This window comes from Aptenodytes patagonicus, chromosome 1, assembly GCF_965638725.1.
Source record: "Aptenodytes patagonicus chromosome 1, bAptPat1.pri.cur, whole genome shotgun sequence".
NCBI classification, from domain to species: domain Eukaryota; kingdom Metazoa; phylum Chordata; class Aves; order Sphenisciformes; family Spheniscidae; genus Aptenodytes; species Aptenodytes patagonicus.
The window spans coordinates 153,631,088-153,656,828 of record NC_134949.1 but is presented as its reverse complement, the minus strand read 5'-3'; the positions used below and the strand labels follow the sequence as shown (position 1 = coordinate 153,656,828).

Sequence of the window (25,741 nt, the reverse complement as noted above, 5' to 3'; positions counted from 1 at the left end):
ATGAAGTGAAACTGTGTTTATTGAAGCAAACTGTAAAACAAATGGGCTACTATGTCCATCTCCTTTATTTGCAGCTCTGCATTATAATGATTACAGGTCGACTTTCATGAACTGTACAAGCAGTAAAAGGCGGCCAACTATGCTTTACATCATTGTTTCACACAAAGCAAATACAGAAATACCCAATTGCCTAATTTTCTATTTAAAAAAATGTCTATAGGCACAAAGCAGAAGAATGTTGGAAAAGAGAGCCAAGGGAAGAGGTATGCATAAATAAAGAAGTACTTCTTACATCAAAAATGTCCCAAGAATCACAAAGTCTGCAGAAGCTTGGTTAATCAAATACTGCAGTACTGATCTCATCAGTATAAAAGTGAAAGAGCTTTAGTTCTGTAATAAAAATTTCAATTTATTTTATTTTATTTTGGAGAGAGGGAGGGAGGGCCAAAGGGTGGAAGGAAGGTGTAAGAGAAGGAAGGGCAAACTTTAAAACAGCAGCCAGTATTAGGAAGGGCAGTAGGAGAGGTGAACAGGCACATTGGAACCATGGGAACATGTAAATTGACCACTGTCAAACCAGTGTAAATTTCTTGGTTTCTCATGGAAAACATTTTATCCACATATTTTCCTCCCAAACATATATCCAACACTGTCTTCAATATACGACTTTGTTGGTAACTTTTAGAACAGGAATAGCGCGTTTATTCCTGCCTCCCCATCGCTGTAAAAAGTTACCTAGATGATTTCAAACACTTTCTTCAGCTCTACTATAAGCTGCCAGTCAGACTTCTGCATTTCATCCCTGAACCAGTCCTTCAGAGCATCGATGGACTGACGACTGATCTGTAACACACAAGACAAGCCCATCAGAAACACACACACACACGCACGCTAGCAAAGGCGGCTTTTGGCGCCTGGGAAGCAATTAACCTGAAGAAAGGGCATCCGTTTGCGCAGCAGGAACGCTCCTTCTAATCCCAGTTTTGCTACTGATCTGCTGCGTGACCTGTCCCATTCCTTCCCTTCTTTTCTTCTCCCACCCCTTACCTGGTCTGCAGAGGCTGCAGAAGCACAGACCATCTCACACCTCATGCGGCGAGGCGAGAACCTGTGACCGGAGAGGATCTCCCGCTTCCCCCAGTGCCCACCGCACCAGCACCACCTCCCAGTCCCTGTCACAGGCCCTGCATCTCCATCTGAGAAGCCCCTGTGGCTACTCACCCCCCAATTTGTGGGTACATGCCCCCAGCGTGTGTGTGGCAGGGGGTGTCTTACAACACGGTAACTAAAGCAGGCAGGGATGCGGAGGGCTGTGGCTTTGCCTCCCACGGCAGAAAATTGAGCAAGGGATCATCTCCTCCTCCAAGCCCAGTGTTCCGGAATGGGAGCAACTGAAGTATTGCTATTTATTGCACGATTTCCAAACCAGGCAAACACAGTCACGCTGTAGTGCCACAGGGGACTGCTAAGCTGCTCTGAGCACCAGCTACATACAACAGTATGCAAATAGCTCATTTAGCATTTTACCCTCTCAGGTGCAGTAAGCTGCAAGGCATTTTGAGCTGCAGGACATCATTCCTTCGGTCCTCTTGAGGGGGGCACTACTACAAATCTCAAAACAAGGCTACAGAGAAACTCGGCTGAACAATGCCACACGCGAACCATTTCACGTGTCTGCCAGTCTCTGATGGAAGGCTTCTAGTGTATGGTTTTCAGGCTTCGTGCAACATTTCCACTTCACACAAGCTACCGCTATGTCATAAGCCCTCTCCAAAAATGCAGATTGCTTTTACCTTACTGACGAGGATATCTGTTGCTTCAAAGTGTCGTCCATACATTTTAGGTGATTCACCAGGAATAGGTTCTATTTTAACACATACTTCTTGGCCTTTTTTTGCAACCTCCACTGGCTTATGGTTTATTTCAATACTTGTAACTATTCCAATTTCAACAAACTGTAATACAACGAAGAAGCTGTAATACACATCCACAAAAGCTCTGTGCACACACTCTTCTCTAAAGTCCTGTTTATATATACAGACTTGCTCGTACGAAGTACTGCACTATCGGAGCAGCCGCCTCGGAACTGGCAAAGCAATACATGCTGCACTGTAAGCACATTGCACTGAAAAGGGCAGCGATGTCAAACCATCCATAGCTCCACCCCCTTATCCATCTGGGATATCAATTTGTTAGCCCTCAAGACACCAGGAGTTGACTTCCCCCCCCTTATCAGCTACCAGGAATGACAGTTTTGCTTGTTACTCCATCTCACAATACAGAAATCGCAGCGGGGGAGGTAGGGCGGTTGACTGACAAACACCCTCTAGCCACGCTTCCCGGCAGGGCCCTGCGGCAGTCAGGAGGGCTGTGCCCCGCCACAGGACTCGGCTCTGTTCTGGCAGAGAACAGCAAGATCACCGGGAAAGAGACGTGATCAGCAAGTCTCAATCTCCTCTCCTACCGAAACTCTGTACGCTGAGGAAAGGCACGCAAACGCTTCCTGGTGCATCGTCCCAGGAACGACCAGGTAGATCAAACGTCCACCGGGAAGAGGCGCTTACTTACGTTTTTGCTAGGTACACACATGGGAGTCCCCTGCTTCACCTGGCCGGCCTCCACAACTACACCCATCACTATTGGGTCACGGGAGTTGAAAATAAACTGAGGGAGTATTTTCATCTTGCAAGGAAATACTGCTATATGCCTGGAAGATGACAAAGAAAAGGCATTTTGAAATAGATACTGGAACAGCGTCCACAGCGGTAACAGTTCTGCCTTCTCCCACGCTTCTTGGGCGTTCACTGGGGAGACTTGGGGAGAAATCAAGCAGGAAAACATTCTTTTCCAATCCTGCTAATTCTAGTCAATACTTGATCTTCGAGAACTATAGGGAACAATAATCAAGCATGGCTGGCATGGATTTTAATTTTGACTGCCTTGGGCTGTCAACTAAGACCAAGACCAAAGGAATAGTAATTTTACAGTATAATTATAGTCTCAGAAGAGCATAGGAATAGAAATATTATTGCCTCAACCGATCACAGGGACTCCAAAAATTCAAGATTTTTGTTTGTAAAGTGAACAAGTAAGTTTAGACACTGAGGTATACAAACTCAAATTGGGATCAATATGAAATGATGAAAATCATTTTCATTTAGTTTGTCCATCCTTACTTTACTGAGGATCAGCCAATGACACAGATTCCAAAAATTAATTCTGGGTCCCTATAAATTCTTAAATGATTGCATATTCATGTTACTGCAGTCAGAATTAAGCCCTGTACACTGGAATTGTATAAATATGAAGCAACAGAATCCAAATCCCTTTAGTTTTGTTTTCTTAACTCTGCAAGACTAACCCATCTGTCACAAACTAGGAACAGAGGCCAAGTATACAAAGCAAACCTTAGTAAGAACACTCCATATTACATGACAGTTTTAGCTAAATCTGACAACTGCTTCACAACTCTCACCCAACTAAGCCTAATCCCAGATGTAAACGATTCAACTGGAGTACTGAATTCTCGAAAACTATCAATTTATTGTTACTATCCTCTTCCTCCTCTCCTTCCTTCCCATCAGAACTACATCCTAAGTAACAATATGGAAACAAGAAGTTAAATGCGATTTCTATTTTCTTGTAAATATCGAGACACTGTTATTTGGCAAGCATCCAGAATAGGATTGCTCTTACTTACTTGAATTCCTCTTGTTTCTGTTTTTTGTAGTCTTGTCTGTATTTTGTGAAGGCGTCAAATAAGTGATAAATTATTTCAGCACTAAAAATTCGAACTCCTAAACTATCGGCCATCTCCTGTGCGTCACGTTCAATCCTCACATCAAATGCTAGAATGACTGCGTATCTGTAAGTAAAAATAAGTCAAACAGTTTACTAGACAGACCGTAGAACTAGAGCTAAGGAGGGGGCCTTCCTGAAACACCACCGCACATTTATCAACATAGTAAAGCAAAGAAGTTACTTACTGCGGGTCATGCTCCAACATAACTGATGCCTTCATAACGTCTTTTTTATGGACAGGACCTATATTAATTCCTGAATACTGTTGAAGAAGAAAGCCACATAAATCAGTCGCTAACCTTTCTGAGTCGAAAGGAAACAGTTACCAACCCAAACGTAGGAACAGCCACATCAGCTACAGCATAGAAGTACTTACTGGCACTTCTGACGTTTTAAGAAATTCAAGTAATGCTTCTAAAGAGCCTAAAGTAGAAGCCTGGACATAGACACCTTTCTCTTCCAATTTGATTGCATTCAGTGTTTGCTTCAGTTCATGTATTAGTTCATCCTTTAGAAAAAAAAAAGGAGAGAAAAGGAAGTTTTAGTTCTATTGCTATTTATGCCTCGGGGTACAAAGTCTTTCTGTTCATGAGCTGCTGGAAGTATGTGACAGCCGTACTGATAGGTACCAGCCTACGGACTCGCAGTATAGGTCGTACACAGCCCTGTGATACGCTGCTGCTTCTTCCTGGCATTAGACAAGTCTGAACTGAGCTAGACTTGAGGATTTTGCAAGGTGACCATGTAACACAAAGCAGATGCCCATCTTGGGAGTTAGTAACATCTCGCTGCAGACTACGCGTTGCTCTCCCCAGCACTTTAAGTTTCTGCCGGCAAGACTGAGTGAACACACACCCCAGAGCGCGTGGCAGTATCTCTGGTTGCCAACTGAGGATCGACAATAAAAGCAGACACTCCTAAAACCATGAGCTGGAAAGGATTCTGAACACTCTTTAGGCCTAGGTACGAAACAGAGGATACAAGAGCAGCAAGGCCATTTTGCTGCTTTCAGAGAAGTTAAAAAACACCGTTTTTTAAGAGCCCATGCCTTTTAAAGCCACCACTCAGTCTTTGCCTCTGCCAGATGAATGGGTGTTGCCATCTACTTTAAGCCCTCACATATCTACTACTAGTACACTTCACATACATACTCAAATGAGCCCAGAAACAAGGTCTGTATTTGGAGGACCTGAAAGATTAACCTTCCTTTAGAGGCAAAGATAAGTAGACAGAAGGCTACAGTAAAAATATGGTTAAAAGTAAAATATCAACATGTGAGTTTCCTTTTTAAACTAACTTCCTGACTTCGGAGAGCAGGAGCATCTCATCTCAATTTTGGTTTTAAGATAGGTACGTTCTTTCCTCGGTCATTTTTAAAGCGTAAGTCACAAAAGAAATTTACTACAGAAGTCTTAAATCGGCTTTGCAATTATGATAGTTTGAAGAACGCTACTAGCGGATATTTGCCTAATATAATTTGATTCAAGTATATGCATAAATTACTACAAATACCAAACCAGTAATTAACATATAGTCAAACTACGCTATGATACTTGTTTTCAAACCTTATTCTACCAGCAGAGACACCCCAGCAAAATATCAGAGAAAAGCTACAGGTAAAGATACTAAACACATCACCACACTAATGCTTCACAGGGACACAAGGCTACAGCATGTTATTGTAACGGTTTTTAAAACACAACCCAAAAAAGCATACTGAGCTCTCAACATTTTGAATGAGCTTCGTCACCAGAGAACTCAGTTGCCCTCAGTTTGTCTTATTTCAACATTAGCCACCTCACCTTGAGGACTGGGACCTCATCCTCTTTATAAGCTACGAGCAATGGCAAACCGGCCAGTGTTTTTTCCAAATCTTTCCCAAGAATCTTCACCCCTTGAGCAGCAACGACCTCTTTGTGCTTTTCGTACTGGTTCTGAAAAGGAGAATACACAATAGCAAAGAGTTCATGTAGATGCTACACAGCAACACAAAGCAGTGCTGAGCAGCTAAAGAACTTGCCACCAGCAAGCACAGCAGATAGCATGTCAGTGAAGTCCAGCAGCTCCCATCTTTCATCAGCGATTTTCTCTACTTCACATTCCTGGCGCGCATGTTTCAGTCTGCGTGCTCCTCTCCCATCAGATACCTTCCCAACCCCCACCCACCCCACCCCCCGCCAAGGCAGGCAGGGCAGGGGGAATTGTCTAAAAAGGAAGGCAGCAGCCAAAAAGGAATATATACAAGAAAAGAGCAAGCAGCAATAGGCAGCTGCTCACTAAAAACAAAACAAACCAAACCCACACAAATTCAGCCCCATAGGGAAGTAAGGGGAAGATGCTCACAGCTCAGCTACAGCACTAAAGCTTAGCTGATACAGCCCAAGGCTCTGGGCAGGAAGAGCTGTCTCATTCTCCCACTGGAGGCCTCCCAATCCAGCCTTCTCATGTACGTAGTTCCATGCTCGATTTCCCAGGTGCTCCTCCCCACCCAGGGGAACCTCAAAGATCTCTCCCCGCTCAGGGCATGGCTCTAAGGCATCACAGAAGCAGTTACTTCTGAAGACTTTTAAATCAACGTTGGAGGGATTTTCTGGTTTGTTTCTTCATTTCTTTTGTTTAGATGTCCCATCCTTTTCTTGAAACTGCAAGGCAGCTTCCTTCCTCAGTAAGCACTTTGTTCCTGCAAGCCTCTATTCTTTAGCCCTCCACCCCAAAATTTGGGTCTTATTTCAAGGATGACAGTTCCCCGTGGACAGGCTGAATTGCAATGTATCCTCACTGCCTGCTCCAAAAAAACCCAAACAAACCAAAAAAACCCCACAGCTCTCCTAGATCCACTTCCCCAGCTAAAGGTTCCCAAATCCCGTGTTCTTCATCTTGGTGCTGCTACCCTATACTCCCATCTCCCACCAAAGTGCAGAAACTCATCTGAAGATGGTGTTGATGGGAACCTGTGATCTGTTACGTTGCTATCCAGTCCCACAAAAAACCTTCAGTCTCGTAAGAGTTTCACACACCAGTTTATCTTCTGCTTTAAATAAAGGGAAGCAAACAGATGGAAATGCTTTCAATTCCTTCCTCACAGTACCAGAATATATTCGACCGCTTCCAGCAAATCAGAGAACATAACCTAAGCATAAACGTCAATCTTCCTTTTGCCACTCTCTAGCAGTTACCAAGTTATTGCCATAAAGCTGCGCTCCAGAGCGGGAAGCCTGACTTAGATTCTCCAAGGTAACTGTCCTACCCCACAAGCGTATTAGACTGCCATACGCACAAGCGGAAAGAGTGGCTCTTGTCTTCCTATTTAAAGCAGGCCAAGAAGCCCTCGCTCAGATTCTACCTCAACGTCAATACTGCATCCTTCAGCACCTCTGAGGCCACAATGGTCTCACAACAGAGAATCACTGTGGTGGAAAGAGAATGCCAATGTCAACCCAGGCCCCGGCAATTATTAGTACTACTTTACAAGTTTGCAGGAAGGAACTAGATTAAACGCTAAGGACTACAGTGGCTTGCAGGGACACAGTTCCTCAATGAAATGAAGCGCACCACAATTGTTATGGCCTTAGATTAGGACTCCGATACTAGTTTTCCACCTCTAAACCAAACCTTTAAGGCCTGTCCTATTACATTCACCTACGTTATCTCTGGTTTTCTTTGCCTCAAGCAAAATCTGTGCAGACACTTATTCCTTCCCTTTTAAACAGGAAAAATCAGAGCAGCTCTTTGCATCATCTTTGAATTGTATGTATTAATATTAATGTATGTATTAACGTACTTATAGCCTTTCGTTTCTGTGGCTCTCCTCCTCCTCCTTTCACGGAAAGCAATACAGGCAGGATCTCAAATTCAGTGTCTCTCCCCAGTCTATTAAGACTAGGGCAGCAAAACAACTCTTGAAAATGACAAAAGGCTGCAGATCCTGCAGAGGTCCTGGTCATCACCGCTCACCAGTTACTCCTAGAAACTCACTTGTTCACTTTTCTCAAATCTAAGTGTATATGATTTTTGTTACCGAAAAACCACTTTTACTAATAATATAACCGTTAACTCAGAAGTCACTGTACTGGTACACTCCAATGTCCATTTAAGATGGGTATCTCCCTCTCACACGTAGCCACATGCTTGAATCCCTTATTAAAGCATACACATCTTAATCCTCACTGCAAAGCAACTCCTTGATCCTTTTCTTTGCCACCGTTATAACAGACACACCAATAGGTATATACAAGTACATTCACGAAAACACGAGATGTGCACTGTCTTCCCCTTTAAGTCACCCTTAGATACAGCTAATATAACGGCACTCCACTACGTTCTCATTTTTTATAAAACTTGATGGTTTTTTTTTTTTCTGGTTCTGAATCTTCTCTAAGCGTCAATACACTAACCAGTTTCCATACCTTAACTCGTAGCTCCTTCATAGGAGGAGGTAGCAGAAGACCTCTAATCTGAGTTACTATAGGACCTTCTACCCCAGGAACAATAATGGTGTCTCCTTCTTTCAGGCGTCCGTTAATCAAAATAACATCTATGGTAGTGCCCATGCCTGGCAGTGCTTTAACCTGAATGAAAGGGGAGAAAAAAGTTACTCTCTATTTAAGCACTTCAAACAAACCTTTTTTTAACCAGGACGAAGGGGGCAGGGAAGGGAGAAATTTCTAGATGAATTTCAAAGAACAGCTGCTGAATTACCTCCATGACTTGAGCTCTCAGCTCCTGACACTCAGCCAGTCTCTTGGTCAGCATAGTTTGCGTTAGCTCAACGAGAAGAGCTATCAGACTTCCCATGCCATCCCCTGTGTGAGCAGAGGTAGGTACAAGAGAAACAAAAGTGCGGGGATCCTTATTCTCATAAAACAAGGCAGCGTTCAAGCCCTGGAATCAGGATTAATAGTTATACAGGGAAAAACATACATACACACATCAGTATTAACAGTAACATTCAACCCCAGTCAATTACTATTGCATTTTTTTAAATCCCAATTTTTAAACAAACATTGTTACTGATAGTATGCCATGGAACATGAAGCCTCAACCCACACTTGGAAGCAGTATGGGATAACTCTACAAAGCTAATTACCACATCTAGCTTCTAGACAGCATTGTATGTCGCCAACAGAAGTTCCCAGAACTGATGCGATTCATGCCTGCCAGCTTCCAAGGGAACAAGAGGCAGATGGGATTCTCTCAGGTGAGTCCCAAAGAGAGAAAGAATAGGGACAGAAAACTTAATCTGCTATTCATGACTCCATTGACCAGGCATAGCAATTAGCTGCTACTTTTCTCCAAACTAGCACTCTAAGGATGGAGCAGTTGAGAGGTTAATTTAGCAACAACAAAGTTTGGTTTATGAGATGTAAACACCAAGGTGTCAGAAGAGATGCAACAGTTTTCTTGACATTCCAAGTTGTTTTGTGGAAAGGAAAAAAAAACCAACCCCCACACACACAAACCACACCACCCACCTACCATCTTTACTCTCACTTTTGTTAACAGAAGAACCTTGAATATTCCAGCCTACCTGTTTCGCAAATTCCACTATGATAGCTTTTGCACGCTCTTCAAATTCATCTTTTGTATTCTTTTTCTGCTTCTTTAAGGTGACAGCTACATCCGTATCTGGACTTTTTTTCCAATCATATAACCTATCAATCTTGAAAATACAGTAATACGTCATCTTATGCAGCTTACTAAAGGGCATCTTTATGCTTATGCCACATCATCTGTGAGAAATACTTTACCAGCCAACACAGCTAGCCACCTATTTGCTCCAGTATCAAATCTTTTTATTTGCTTTAGCTGCTGTATTTATCTCTGTTTATGTATTTACCCAATGTCGGACAGTATTTCACGATAGCAATACTACTTCAGGTTTTAAAGATTCAAGCTATAATAATCTAGGTTCATATGGGAAAAGTTTATATACATTAACTACATCAAGTTTAAGGTAAAACATTCAGAAGAAAGAGACCCATACAGAGCTTCCCATACACACAAAAAAATGTGGGGTTTTTTTTTCCCCCGAGAAGAGACTGTACTAGTTTTACAAAGAACTTTTAAAACTTACTGGTGAATTTGGACCCTTTCTCATGTTGCTACAGAGAAGGGATCACAGGGGGGGTTGTTCAAAAGACACAATCGCATACTTCAGAAATACTTCCCTAAGTACACTTTCAAAGCAGGATGGACTCAGTCCAAGAAACTATTACATTTGCTGTACAAATCAAAACTACATCTTTAGAAAATGGATTATAACCTGAAGTGCAAGAACTTTTGGCTATTTAATCTCAGGCTCCCTGTGGGCCTTAACACCTCTCCATCCAATAGGTTTTTTTTAAAAAAGCAGCTGTTTTCAGCAATGAGATAATGGCCTCCTCAGTTCCAACAAACTTCAATCTTAACACTCATTTCATTTTTTGAAGTATACTGCAATTTTTACACTGCACACAAATACCCTTCTGTAAGTTCTCTGTCAGCATGTCAGAGAGCATCCAAAGTCATGGGACACGAGTAATTTCCTTATTATAATTCATGTAAGTCATCACAAACAGCCAGTGTAATTTCTCATGCACAGGATTCCTAAAAACAAGGCTGAAAATAATTGGCTTTACCATCGAATATTGCAGAGCCTGAAATACTTCCCACCAGTGATCAACATTACTGTCCCATGAGCTTAAAAGCTAGCTTGTCTTCAAGTCAAACTAACAAGTATCAGTAGCTAAAATAAAGTCAGACTTTTCAATATGAAGCTTGTCTTTCAATTTTATCAGAGAATGCACACAAATCTATGTAAGTAGGTGCAAGAAAAAAAAACCACAACTGAAGTACAACTTCAGTTGGGAACCATATAAGGAAGTTACATAAGGTAAAGAAATTTATCAGTAAGGACTCTGAGAACCACCGATAGATTGTTCTGCAAAGCTCCTGCAAAGCCATTGGGGTATCAAGGACATGAAAAGTGCAACAGAGAGGATCTAAGAACCACTGCTTCAGACTTTACACAAACAATTCAAGTTCATGGAAGAAAACAGAAAACTGTCAGATGCCAAATACACTATTAGAGTAGAATAACACACTATTAGATTAAAAAGCTATCTTACCTTGTTGAGAGCTACTATAAAGGGGCATTTCTTCGATTTCAACAGATTTATTGATTCAATTGTCTGTGGCTCCAAACCATGCATGATGTCAACTACAAGTATAGCAATATCACAAAGCGAGCTTCCTCTATTTCTTAGATTGCTGTGGCATTGGGGGGGGGGGGGGGGGGGGGGGGGAGGGAAATCAGTCATGTAGCAACAGAACTTTAATAAAAACACTAAATACAATGTCAAACTTACATTGACCAACAAAATGCTAAAGCTTATCAAGTAGTTATTTTTCCCTCAAAAATGTAAACTATGTCAAAAAATATTCAAATCACACTGTGTAAATTCCATTTAACAGAATATATTAAGTATGTGTAAGCAAAAATAAGAAGTTATTATTCTCCCAAGAGTTTTCCTACTATTATATATTTTTACAAGTTAAGATATGTTCTGATTTTTTCTGAGAACTGAGACAGTTACAGTGAAGTACAGGAGTGCAAAATCTGAACAAGACGGTTTATTATACAACACTACCTAAACACTAAGATTATCAGACATCATTGGTGCCAAACAAAACCTAGCTAGACAGTGAAGAGCTGTAAGTGGTATGATACCAAGGAACTGACCAGAACATTACCAAGTGCCCTAAGACATGGCACTTCAATGCTTGCAGAGGTTTATGTTTAAGAATGTCACATCCAAGTCTTAATCCTTCTATTTGGAGATTTCACCTGAGCACCACCTCAGTGAGTACAGTTACACGTATCACATTTTTAAACTTGAAAGTTGATTTAGTGGCTTGCCTGCATGCCACTGGTGTTCCCAGACAGCATATGATCTCTGCTGAGACTCAGCTGACTTGTGCAATTGGTAACTTCCAGTCTCATGAACTCAGTTACCTTAACTGGGACACTATGAACTGGAGGGCTAGGACAGAAGTTTTAATTTTTCATAGCAGAGTACTTAGGTCACCTGAAATCCTCACCTTTTCTTCTCCAGCTAGCTTCCTGCTTCCGTTTTTCCTCTTACACTAACTATTAAGAAAAAAGTTATTTACATGCTTTTTCAGATATTCATGGCTCAATTGGCATGAAGACAGAAAAGTAATCAGAGGCCACCAATTAACCAGATACAAAAAGCACTTGCAAACTAAGCAAATCCACTTATTCCTCTACTTTAGGTTGAGTTTTGGTTTTGTTGTGTGGTCTGTTTTGTTTTTTTTTTTAAGTGAGAAGAAGCACAATGGATTAGGCAAAGGCCTAGCACTTTGTTAAAAATATATCTAGATGCTTTAGCCATCACTTCTGGGAGTACTATATTGTGAGAAAACATTACCTGAAAGACTCATGTCCTGGAGTGTCGATTATCAGCATGCCTGGAATTTTTATGTTCTCTCTGTCAAACTGACATTTCAAAATATTAGCCATCTTGTAAAGATTACACAAGAAGAAAAAACAACACCTAAGAGCTGGCAGTATTGCTGACAGCCTTCACTTCAAAAATCCAGATACATATTTTAAGAAAGGCCAGCACCCTCCATAAACCAAATCAAAGCTCATTTCAATATTAAAAAATATGATGCAGCACATTCCCTTAAGTATCAAGTGGCCGTAAGCTCCGCTAAAATTTGTAAGACAAGGCAGCCTACAGAAGAAAAAAACAGTTCAGGCTAGTGAGATTTGACATCCTTGTCTTAAACATCTCCTCCTCTCCACTGACTTCACATTTTTAATAAATTGAGTAAAATCTTGGAAAAAGCCATCACTACCAAGGTTTTTCAGTCAGCTGCTGCTGCAAGCAAAATAGGATATAGTATCCAAAACAAGCAATACAGACCAGTTACTATTTCTGTAACACAATAAAGTTCATCGCCCAGGAATTGGCCCAATTTCAGCACACGAAGTAAAGAGGTATGTTTAACAGAAAATACACTCAATAAGTTTCAAAAGTCTCGGTTTACAATCAAAACATTGACAAATAAGCAGTCTATGTACATATGTGTACTGTCCAGAACAGAGTAAGCAGTATTTGTGTATTTTTCTGAAGAAGTGGCAATATATTAACTGAAACCAAATGTATCAACTAAAATGAAAAATGAGACAGCCTCCCCTTTGCGGGGGGGGGACACACATGACAGGATAGGAATTGAAAAACAATCAACCCCAATATTAGAGATGGGAGGAAAGTACATCTGCCCATGTCAGGAAATCTCACAAGGCCTTAACTAGTTTACATTTCATAATTTTTAAAAACCAGTCTTTGAAGTGCTACAACTTACATTTTTCACCATCTTAGTTTGCTCATTAATAGCTTCAAGGGGAACGTTAGTCGCACCAATCTGCTGAGTGATACCACCAGCTTCACTGTCCTGTACGTGAGTATGGCGGAGCTAAAGGCAAAAAAAAGACCAGAAATACTTACATGTAAGAGACTAAAGTCATCTCTTCGAGTACACTTTAATTCTTTCTATTTACAACCAAAAAAGCCACATGCATAAACAAGATGCACAGGCAGTGCCTTCACATTCCACATCTTACCTTATCTAAAATTTTGGTCTTGCCTGTGTCTACATGCCCCAGGACACAGATAACTGGTGCTCTGAGCTTTTCAGTGTTCATATTTTTGCTGTTTTCAGCTCGTCGCTTCTATGTAAAAGACAGATAAAAATTGGTAAGTATAAACCAAAAACCACAGCTCACCTCTTGACTTGGTTACATACATAAAACAGAGTTAACTGTGGGACTTAAATTTTCAAGGCAATTCAAGGTCTGCCATCCCTCTTTTGGCAAATCAAAAATTTACAACTAACAGTTAAGGGGTTTTTTGTTTGTTTTTAGTTTTTGGTTACAGTCTAGTAGGCTAAGTTATTATATCCACTAACACATAGCTTTGCTGATGATGCATTCTGAAGAAGCGTCTCAGGTAAGGAAACCAAGGACATAAGCAGCCACAAAAAATGTTGAACAGTTTAGAAACACATCTTTGAAATATCTACTTGTAAAGGATAAAAGCCTCCTTCTCCAGGAAGGGGAGAGGTGGAGGGGAACGACACTAAAGTGCACATTCTTTGTGATCGAGTTGTCTAAAACCCAGTACTTCAGCTTCAGGCAAAACCAGGTGTTTTTGTCTTAATTAACCCAATTTCTGGACCTGCCTAAATATTAGTCATGACACAGCCATCATTTTGACAAATATGGTTAAAAGGCCCTTCAATGAACTGAAGATTAAGTTGTTTCTTATACAACACAAGAGTCCAGCTGTTCAAATAAAGCTGTATCTCAAATACCTCAATTCTCCGTTTAGCTTTGTCATAAGCACGCTCTTCCTTAGTGCGGTCATCATCAGAGTCGTACTCAGAATCAGAGCTAATTTCCTTACTGGGCTTTTTTTCCATGGATTGTTTTCCAACAGCCTGGGAGTCTGCCTCTCTCTCATCTGAAGTCTTTTCATCCTCATCTTCACTCCCTTCACTATCTTCAGACTCTTCACTCTCTTCTTCCTCTTCCTCCTCGTCCTCTTCCTCCTCGTCTTCCTCCTCCGCTTCATTTTGTTCTTTGACTTCAATGTGGACAGGTTTACTCTCTGCCAAAAAACCCCAAATCTAAAGTAAAAATTCTGTATTAAATTCACACTTGTGGGGGAGAGGGCAACAAAAAACCAAAGAGAGACTGCTATAAAAGAGTGAAGACTGAAAGTAGGTTCCATTCAAGAAGCGCTAGTCAAGATCATTTTTCAACTTTCAATATAAAAAAAGTGTTTCATGTTCAGAGCTGCTGACTTGTGTTTAGAATCTGTGCAAGCAGAGTGAGTTTGGGATGGGGGGAGGAATTATATCAGCACACTTACGCTTGACATCATTTGCAAATATTCAGATAAAGTGACATTCTTTAAAGCTGTGTGCACTTCGTAAGGGAATGAATGCACTAACACCTTTAAACAGAAAGCCAAAATACTCCAAATTCAACACAATATGGATTCTGTTTATTACTGATCAGGAATGCACACTTAAAGCAGAAGAAACAATCAAGACAAATGGTCTCTTCTACATCTTTAAAAGTCTCATCTTAAGGTTTTCCTAGACTGTTCAGAAAAGATGAATATTTTTCAGAGGAATTCTTCAGTAAATAAAAACAACTATCAAAAAGTAATTTTCTCTCTGTGAAAGCTTCCCATTTATCATACTTGCCAAATCATAAGAGACAAGCTAATGAACACTTTAAAGCCATGCATTCTCTTCCTTACAGAGCTGCTAGGAGGCTCATTGCTCTTAGAGATTAGTTATGTTTTCTTGCTATGCTGAAAGTCCATCAGCTTAGTAATAGACTAAATCTAATTCCTAGGAAGGCTCTTTTTCTGGATCATATTGGCAGATCCTTCAAATCCAAGCAGCAAGAAGGGGGATGTGACACTCCCCCCAGGACAGTGGTGACAGACTAAAACAGACTTTCAAGAAGGTGAGCAGCCCTTAATACTCCAAGTAGAACAGTCCAGCACCACAGGAACACACACTTGTGCTGAAATAAAATCCATACTACTGTACATATATGTATATAAAGCATTACACTTGAAGGCACAGGTGCCAGAAGTATAGGGCTGAGCAAGTCAACAAATACTTGATGAATAGTCTTTGATCTTAAGAAACAATGAAGACCCATCGCGGAAGCGCTAAGAACAGTAATCAACCGTTCAGGAAAACTCGCAGCAATACAGCTTTCTCCACCACTGGAAGAAAACACCCGAGAAGTTATCCCTGCATTCTTGCGCAGCTCTAACTGCCCCATAAACATTGCTGTTGGCCGCAGACAGAATACAGGCTTTGGCATATACGCACAGGAATATGAATGTTCTGGCAATTCTTCCCTTTCTTCCACACCTGCCTCTCAAAGAAGCACATGACAGAAGGTATCTAGAACCTACTATAATGCATGCATACTAACCTTCACACCATCTTAGTCCCACGCTTCTTTGAGAACTTCTCTCAAAAGTACTCTCCTAGATGTTGCCAGATGTGTAGTAAAAGTGTTATGGCTTCGGAATGGTTACTAGAGAAATACAGTACCAGGTAAAAGGTTTCCCTAAACTCCCAGAAGTGGTTTAAGCACATATTAAAGAGGAGAGGATTTCTACTCCTATAAAAACAAACAAAAAAATTCCAACTGATTTATTTTAGGTGGTAACTGCACATATGAGTATTTCCAAAGGGTCTTCTTGAGCAGTTTCTGAAAGCTCTACCTTTGAAAAGAGGATCTTATGTCTATTTATCATCACACTTGCCTCACAATTTATCTAACAGGGCAGGGGAGAATCTAAATACAATATTGTCTTCTACAGAAACCAAAAAAGTCAGCCCAAAGAAACCCCTTAATCAGAAACAGCATCCGTTTGGTATTCACATGCCCACCTTTCTCTCCATCTTCATCACTAACCATAGCTTCCCAGTCATCCAAACCCGCATCTTCCGTTTCTTCTTCTTCCTCCTTTTCTTCTGAAACTAAGAAATCCAACATTAAAGAAAGAAACAGCCCAGCAACATACAACATTTTTAGATGTCCCTTCCTTTGACATATTGACAACTGCAACTTACAAGTTTGCTGCTACCATAATTCTACCAAATTATCTCTGTGTTCCCTAAACAGAAAATGCTGCATACTTAAGAAATAATCTTCAGTTCTCTCCACAAAATCTTATAGTGCTAGCACCTTTGCCTAACAAAACATACTTTTGGAAGACATAGCTAAACTATTTATCTAGTTGCTGTCTGCATATCGTGCAAGTGCCTGCATAATGCATGCCACACAAACCTCTACCACAACCCAATTAACAGTTTTCCATGTGTAACAAAGTGACAGAGAAACAAGAAAACAAATTGGGTTACAGTATTAATTTTAATTAGTGGGAAAATAACAAATTGTCTATGAACAGTGCTATTTTAGGACTCCAGATGCCTTAACATAATTATACCATGGATTCCAGAAGCATTAAATACATTCATTCCAGCAGGAATTCCGTCAGATATATGAAGAGACTGCAGCTCTTAATAACAGACAAATGGAAAAATGCAAACTTTTAACCCTCTCCAAAAGAGGCATTTAAACAATATATATGTTGCAGCACATGGAGTGTCATGAAATTTCAGCTCTTTGAAATGAAGTGTATGTTCCAGACTGCTAGAATATTAACTGGGAACTAATGTTCTGCCAGTGAGCCCTTCTCTTTTATGGCAATGGAATTGCTCCTTCAAGAGATAAGTCAAGCTAGAATTAGAGTATGCATTCAGCTTTGTTTTCAAAAAGCTGGAAATTTTGTTAGTATTTGTCTGACTTAAGAATAAGGGTAAAAATTGAAACAGTTTCCTTGCTGAGGAGGAAGTCCAGTACAATGTGATTTTGCCAAAACAAGTACTGTGTGCAGGCAAAAATTAGGGCAACAATCACTTGCTATGCTGATACTCAGTTTCACAAGCTAACCCATATCCACTGCATTCAGCATTTGTGAAAGCAAACCACTTAGAATCAAGAATACAATCACTGTGAATATTGCAGTATCAATACTAGAAGCACCATATTTCCTCCCTACCCCCACCTAACCACTGACAAAACAGCCTTTTAGAAAGCAAATGAAAAGTCAAGGGAGCTAATCATAAGGCACTGAATGTGCTTGAGATAGCTGCCTAAGCCAATTGAACACTGGCGTGCACCCAGAATAAGGGACCTTTACAGTCTCATTCTGAAGCTTCATACCTTTTTATTCCATAAAATTCCATCAGTTCCTCCCTTAGGAAAAGAAAAAGACAGCAACTACCTCAAGAAAGGATGGCCAGTCAGCCCCCATCCAACAAGGTATGATACCTACCATGCAGTACTGCCACGCAGTCATCTTACGTGTTTTAAGTTTATTAGCATTACTACTAACCTGGCTCTACTGGAAGAGGAGTCTCTTCTTTTACTGGTGTTTCCAGTTCTACAGCATCTTCAGCTGGGGAAGTTACCTCCACACTTTCTGAAATTTCAAGAAAGCAAATCGGTTGCGACATTCTTCCAAAGTGCAAACCAACTTACTTAGACATACAGCTTCACATTTAAGTTCTGTTTTTAAGTTGTGCTGTTACAAGTAAACAACATCTGAATTTATTTAATACCAAACTAACTGAACTTCCACTTACTGAGCTAAAACGAAAGTCAGAGCATGTGGCTTATTTGAAAAACATTTGGCTTTCTAAGCAGTTAAACAGATTTATGTGATAGGTCAGTTATTGGCCAAGAGGATTACCATTACTTCTGAGCATTAAAAACACCTCACTTTCTTTAAAAGACAAGAGAAAATTAAGTAATACTAATGAACTACCCATTCTTGCTCTACTGTTCCATATAAAAAAAAAATCACTGATACAATTCAGATAAGCACTGTTCTCAATTCTTTACACACACTCCTTCTTAAGTGGTAAGCAGCCACATAACTCTCATGTCAAATGTAAAAAAAAAACCCAGCTAAATAACAAAAAAACAATGCAATGGTGTTTTGTTTTGCTTAAACTAAGGAATAGTTTTGAGAAGAGCCACAGGAAAACCATGAAGCACAAAAGTAAAAAATTCTGACACATTCGCTCTATGTCTAATTAGTGCAATAAAGTCTAAGTTTTCAAAAATGCAAGCTTTCTGAACTACTCATGTCCTGGAAACTGAAAACTGTTTTTCTATACAAGAAAACAAACAAACAAAAATATTGTCTCCAACTTAAAAGAAAAGCACTAAAACTAGGATCAATCCCCTTTCATCCTGGGACATCAGCTTAGACTTAATTACAAGTCATTACTACTTACGCTACATTGTATTTAACCTACATATGCACACAAAACATTCAACCTTACATTCATAAAAGGCCTTTACATTCTGTACATCTCCAACATTTAGAAATTCTAAAGAAAATACCCAGGTTAGGGAAAAAAAAACCAGTCAAGTAGATTGTAAAACAAAGGATTAAGTGAGCAGTCTTCAAAACAACTTTAGGATCCTAATACATCAGCACTTGCATGTGGGGGTAGAGGTGTCAAAAAAACCTCACAGGCACCCTGAAGTGCAATCAGTTTAGGATTAGCTGATTTATTCCACAAACACTTCCAGAAATGTGACTAATCTATTAATTATCCCTATATGTAAACCACACCTTCTTTATTTTCTGGCTGCTGCTGCTTCTTTTTCTTTTTGTCTTCATATATTGGCCTCTTCTTTGGCACAGAGTCTTTGGATGGCACTTCAACACCTGCAAAAAAAAATGTTTAGAAAGAAAATCCAGGTGATTAATTACTAAACATCAGCTTTGGTTTAAATGAGAATACGTCTTCCAGAATTGCAAGGTGGAGGAAAGAAGAGAGTGGAAAGTAGGTTCAATGCATATTTTATCTTTTTAAAAAGTCTGATTTTCAAAAGCTGCAAAACTTGAGCAAAGTATAGTTCTTCAGATACTCTGAATGCTCTCAAAAAGAAGTTAGGTTACTAGTTGTGGTGGTGGGGAAACCAGCAAAGAAAACAATCTGATCCCAAGACTCCAGATTTGAAGCTATCACATACTTACATAGGATTTCATGAACACACATACCTCAAGTTTAACAAGCATATGTCAATTTAAAGTCTGCTATGCTAAAACTAACTTAAAACCAGTCTGCCAGCCATCCTAGTTTCAGACAATCTGGAGCAGTTAAGAGGCACAGCTCTTAAGAGCTTAAGGTTGTTCAGTAGATAGTATTTTCCCTTTTGCTCAGTGTTGGGGTTTTTTTGTTTGGTTTTTTGAACAACACAGATGTTTTTAGGTATTAAAATAATGCCAGGTTCAATTCATCAGCTTCATCTTCACCTCACCAGAAAGACAGTACTGTAATGTTGCAAGGGATTCAATTAAAAACAGAAGTTTGGTGCAAAGACAAATTAGTAATTTAATTACTGCTGCACCTTCTGAAACACTCAAAATTCCTTCAGGTACTGTGTGATTTACAGTGTAGATTTAACAAAAATCCAGTTGTGGCAGCACACAAATAGAAGGATTCTAGTAACTACAGAAACGACTGAAGAGAAGTGGTCTTTGTGTATGTTTAAGAGCTCCAAACATTTTACTAGCTACAGAGATTCTTACCCTTACCATCCACCTACCAGCAAAATGTCAGATAATGTTCTCTGCAAATACAAAAAGAAGGATACTCAGCACTCAGGAATTCATTTCCTTCCTTAGCCACAAACAAGTTACCAGGAACAAATTAGGACATGGGCTTACAATCCTTTGGATACATTTACTTCATTGCAATGGAAACAGATGATATTTGACAGAAAAGCAGGAAAGCTCCTATATACCCTTTTCCTGAAGCAAATGCAAGAGGATAATATACTGTTCCCATGGACTAGCTAACTTGAGGCTAGACAATGCAGTTGCTTAAGTGAGCACATGAATTAATCCAAGAGGATCCAGACCACTGGTCTTACAAGACGTGCAGCACAGCCCATCTGCCTTTCCTGGCCTTTGGACTAAGCAACGGAAAGAAGGGATTTTTCTTAAGTTCCATAACTAACATCTTTACAGCGCAAGTGGAATGTATTAAAAAGTTGGGTATTTAAAGTGCAAGATGGAAACATACAGACATTTAAACCTACTTAAAAAAAAAGGGGGGGGGGCCCCACACACACTGCCTTGACAACAGAGCAGCTTTACATGGAATTACTCAGTATTTGCCCTCCTAGCTCCAGATAGAAAAAACAAAACACAGAGCAGTAAGGGATATGAATTTTTTTATTATTATTATTTTTTATTATTATTATTTTAAACTTTACCGCTTACCCTGAGCTTGGAGTAGTTTAAGAGTAGCCTCCGCTCTGGCTCTGGCTTCTCGTTGAGCTTTTGTTAAAAGTTTTCCCTCCTTCTTCAAACGCTCCTTTCTCTCTTTTTCCTTCTGTTTCTTTCTTTCTTTCCTCTCTTGCTCTAATCGTTCCTAGAAAAACGTTAAAAAAAAACATGCAGAAATTTTAAAGCACGCTTTACACAAAAGCTGGCCAAGTGTATTATTCTATTGATGATAAACATATTAAGGACTAATCCACCAACTGCACCAGCAAGGGTACAGGTTAAGACTACCCTCTCCCTTATTCTATCCTCACAGTAAGACACACGGTACCTCCTCTTTGCGCTTCGCTTCTAGTTCCTCCAGTCGTCTTATGCGTTCTTCCTCCTCTCTTTTTGCCCTTTCCTCCTCCTCTTTCATTTTAGCCAAGGCTTCTTGCATAGCTTTAACTGTAGCTTTACTGGGACCCTTTTTCTTCTCTTTCTCTTTTTCTTCTTTCTCACCTTTCTTTTTTTTCTTGTCTTTTTTCTTTTTGTCCCCCTCATTGTCATCAGCTACAGAAAGAAGAGGCCTACATTCAAAGATCCCAGAAATTTTAAAGGTACTCTAAATACAATTAATGTTTCAAATATGATAAATAACACCAAATGAGGAACATTTTGACTGGCTACTACATAAGCACTTCATAATGAAAAAAATAAAACTGTCTCTTAAGTCAGGGCCTAAACTCTTAAAGTAACAGAATAACTGTGAAGTGGAAAAGTATGTTTGCAAAACAGAACTGTAAGCATATATTGTAATGAGAATTCGCCACCTGGCTTTTGTTTTCCCATGTACCTGAACAAACTACAGGCCAGAAAAAACAGCCACATGTGAGCCAACACAAAGAGGCAGACAAGGCTACCAAATGTCTAGTATTCCCGATTCAGAATAAAGCAACAAATCATCCTCACTGCCTGCCAACTCTTTGGCCTTCTTACAAAAGCTATAGCGTTTAAGTTACAGTTTTAGAAACCACGTTACAAACCCTCTGTTCCTGCAGGAGTCTCCCCTTTTTCCCCAGGGCCAGGGGCTTCAGGAGAAGCCTTCTCTTCAGCTTTTTTTGGAGCTTCCTTCAGCTTTGCTGGTTCTTTACCACCTTCTAATTCTTCCTTCTCTTTCTGCTTCCTCAGTTTGGCTTTTTCTTCCTCACGTTTTTTCCTTTCACGTTCTTTTTTTTCTGCCTTCTTCTGAGCCACTGTTTTTACTTTGAATGAAGGTTCTTCTTCATCATCCCCACTTTCAGCAGCAGGAGTGGACTTTGGTTTTTGGTTTTTCTTTTGTCCTTTTCTAGACTGGGAGACCTCGTCTGATTCATCACCACTCTCACCTGTAGACACTGCCCCCGCACGCTCTTTGCTTTTCTTAATGTTAGTTTCATCTTCTTCTGACAGATCATGCTTTTTATTTGACTTCTGAGTTTTCCCTTTGCTTTTCTTAAGTTGCATCTCATGATCATCATCATCACTGCCAGAAAGTATGTCTTGTTTTCCCTTCTGAGTTTTTTTAGATTTTTTATCTTTATCTTCCACTTCCTCACTGTCGTAGTCATTTTCCAGAGTGGCTTTTTTACTCTTTCCTTTCCTTTTTTTATCTTTTGATAAGCTTTCTTCGTTGTCATTTTCAACCTGGTAATTAAAAAATTAAATAATCAGCCATGAAAAATTACTTGCTGTTGTGAGCTAAGAAGTAGCATTGAGAGATGTCAAGAAAAACTTCTCTTACTGAAGACAAAGTTTGGAAGCATTAACTCTTCCTGATGAGTGTACTACACCTCAGCCCACAATTAAAATTTATTCTGATCGGCTTTGAGTAATTATCAGCATGAAGACATGGCTTCTGATAAAATCTTTCACAATTGACTTTACTATGAAAATATGATCAAGTATAATTAAAAATACATGCTAGCCGCCAAGTTTCACGCAGGAGCTCCAACTACACCACAACACTAGAACTTTCTGGGACAGAGGTGTCTCATATTCCAACTATTTCTTATTAAATAGCCCACCTCCCTCTCAATGTTCACCTTTCCTGTAGAAGGTTCCCTGTCAACTTTCCCTCCTTGCGCCTCTATTGACAGTTCTTCCAGCTCCTTCAAGATATCATCTTCACTAAAATAAGAAAGAAGTTACAGTACTTAAGTAACTGAGTTTTTGTATAATGGAATAAAATAGGACAGATAGAAAAACACAAACTTACTCAAAATCCTGTTTCTTCTTCTCTTTTTTCTTTTTGCCCTTGGATTTCTGAGGCTCTTGCTCCTTTGCAGCTCCTGCACCTTCTATCTCAGCAGCAAGGGCATCAATATCAATATCATCTTTTGCACTAACATGCAAAAGGAAAGCAGGGTTATCAAGAGTTCAAACGTTAAGTTTTTAAGTAAAAGCCATCTGCATAAAACAAACAAAAGCTTCAAAATGTAAAATCAATCACAAAATATAAGCAACGCAGGGGCAAAAAACACATTTAACAAACCATTACGCACTATTACCTTATTCCACCCGGTAGGATTGAAAAGGAAAAACCTTCACACGTCATCTGCTTGAAGGGAGGTGGAACAGTAAAACATGTTCAGTTCTTGCAACGCTGACTTTAAAAGTTTAGATGTAAGATTTGATAAAACTTCTTGGAAGAACATAACTAGACTGTTTCACTTTGCTCCTCCGAAAGATAAATTGTTTAGCTCTTCAAATCACAGTAAGTGTCATTGATAGAAAAGCAGCCCCCGCAGTGAAAGTCCAAATATGAAGCACAAGTAGAAGAAATCTTGCAACTTAGTAACCAGGAAATTCTATTAAGAAGCACTTATCTGCTCCTTTAAACACCCTTTAGCAAACAAAAAAGGTACTGTATTTTTATTTAGCAAATAAGTGGGAGTTCTTCACAGCTTCCAACTTACGGTAACAGCTGCCTATGCTTTGCCATCAGACTGAAAAGTTTTATTCTTCTCTTTCAGGAAAAGAAGTCACATGGAAGAAGACAGTTCAGCCCCAAGGCAGACTCTAAAGCAGGTCATAAAAAATACCTATGCAGTTGGCAAGCAATCATTTCCACCACTTGCCTTAGTATTACCTCACCCAGGCCTAAAGAAAGCCAAAAGAAGTTTCATTAAGCATCTGAAATATGCATCCTTCCTCATTAGATCTCATTATATCAAGTTTCTCTTTCAAAAGCATTTTCTTTTCTTCCTATAAATAACCTCTCATCTGCAGCTAAGCAGAAGTGGCTTTTTTCCTGTCCTTTATCAACAGCTGTAGTTCAGATGCACTTTTTCCTTGACTCGTACCATGAAAATTGAGCAAAGGCTAAGTCTAGTGTCCAGAGGTTTTTCCACCTAATCACACTCACAATACAATTGTAAGAAAGGAGACTTACCTATTCCCTGCTTAACACGTAGAACTTCGGTACTCAGACCAAAACTGGTCTACTAAAGTAGCAAATATTAGGATGCTACTTTTATCATAGCATGCAGTTTCAAAAACCATTTAATCAATATGCTATTATTATCTCATCTAACTCCCTCTTAGATACGTGGGCAGAACACTGTTCTTTGTTTCACAATTTCACTGTCTCAATTATTACCACCCACTTAGGACAAATCAGTCAGACAAAGGCTGACCCACCAAATACCTGAATCTATATCCAGAAAATAAGGGAAATAAATTTATTCCAAATTCAGGACCTCCAAGATATCAGCAAACTCTAAACTACCAGAGCTTCAGCCTTGCCCATTTACAAACCCAGAATTTGAATATTAATAAAGCAAATCAAGTACTTACTGAATTTCAGAATCTTTAGAGGAATAAAGTCTAAGTTGTATATCCCTTTGCAAAAGGAGAGGGATGAGAGAATCATTTTACAAGTTTAAGTGAATGCTGACATTCACAAACCCATTTTATCCCAAAAATTAGGCATAAGCAAGTCACCAAACACTGTCTGTATGTGACAATAGCACAAGTAAGCAACAATGCATTTCCTTTTTTTTCAAAGGCCAAGATTGATTATTTGTATTTTCAAGATCTTAAATTTTCTTCTATATAGACTGAACAAACCAAATAAAAAGCAGCACAATGAAGCACTTCGCTGTACAGCATCTTTATTACCAGAGATACTTACTTTTAGTCAAGACAAGAAAAAACACGCCTTGAATATACCTAGTAGTACTTACGTGCTAACATGGTAAGTTATACTATTTGAGAGTTACACTTCTCAAGGAAATGTTAACACAAGATTTCTAAACCAATTCCCACCTCCCTCAAGAGGAAATAATAAACTTTTTGGCCATTTCCACCTTAATAATAGCCGACTTGATCTTTCAGCAATTTAAGAGTTGTTTTTATAAGCAGTTTAACTGGCTGTGCACCAGGGGTAGCATAGACAGCTGAAACAGAAGTGTCAACAATCATCTCTACACCTAGAGTTAAAGCCCTAATATCAGGGTAACTATATTACACCTAGGCCTACACATAGGCCCTCACGTTTCTTTTTGCATTAAGTGCAGCACAACAGTTTATTAAGCACACTTGCTTACCTCCTACTCTAGGAGTTAATGGAGGAGATTGCGTCAAATCCAAGCTTGAAATAGTTTGAAGAGACCAAAATACAAGCTCACTACTTCTTCTTCCATGGCTGTACCGCTCCCACTATTACAGGATCTTAACCATGTGGTTGTACAGATATTAAAGAGCCAAGCCTTTAAACAGCTTGTATTTTACATGGATATTCAAGGCTGACTTTTCACATTGCAACTTTGCAGAAAGTTATGTCCTAACATAAAAAACATGGTTTTTATGCTACTAGCAAAGAGGATGATTATGGTACCTTATGTTTTCCAGGATACAGGCTTTAAGGGGGTGGGAGTTTATTTGTTTTTAAATCAACTCACTTCAACTGAACCTTGAAGAAAACTTCTCTGGGGAAAAAAAAAAATCTCAAATCAAACACTGAAAAAGCTAATTCGCAGACATTAAGCTTTAACACCCAC

At 39.6% G+C, this 25,741-nt stretch overlaps 1 protein-coding gene across 1 annotated transcript; it reads right to left on the bottom strand.

Annotated features, from left to right (window-relative positions):
- Nucleotides 1–47: 47 nt before the first annotated feature.
- EIF5B (eukaryotic translation initiation factor 5B) lies at nt 48–23,343 on the bottom strand. Its single transcript, XM_076359490.1, has 24 exons — nt 23,249–23,343; nt 22,957–23,082; nt 22,784–22,868; nt 21,746–22,385; nt 21,052–21,272; nt 20,718–20,868; nt 19,059–19,154; nt 17,808–17,894; nt 16,297–16,386; nt 14,182–14,477; nt 13,433–13,540; nt 13,174–13,284; nt 12,231–12,298; nt 10,908–11,049; nt 9,329–9,460; nt 8,500–8,682; nt 8,208–8,369; nt 5,604–5,735; nt 4,178–4,309; nt 3,987–4,063; nt 3,701–3,865; nt 2,569–2,707; nt 1,794–1,955; nt 48–843 (listed from the first exon to the last, which is right to left on the bottom strand). Exons 1-24 carry the CDS (start codon nt 23,293–23,295, stop codon nt 736–738), a joined length of 3,660 nt encoding a protein of 1,219 aa, XP_076215605.1. The 5' UTR covers nt 23,296–23,343; the 3' UTR covers nt 48–735.
- Nucleotides 23,344–25,741: the final 2,398 nt, after the last annotated feature.

What these genes read in the sequence shown, in the direction of transcription:
- EIF5B (XM_076359490.1), bottom strand. Translation starts at nt 23,295, where the DNA reads ATGACGTGTGAAGGTTTTTCCTTTTCAATCCTACCGGGTGGAATAAG. An exon ending in TGAGAGCTCAAGTCATGGAG is followed by an intron (nt 8,370 to 8,499) that starts GTAATTCAGCAG and finishes CCTTTCATTCAG; the next exon opens with GTTAAAGCACTGCCAGGCAT. An exon ending in CAGAAACAAGAGGAATTCAA is followed by an intron (nt 2,708 to 3,700) that starts GTAAGTAAGAGC and finishes GTCATCTTCCAG; the next exon opens with GCATATAGCAGTATTTCCTT.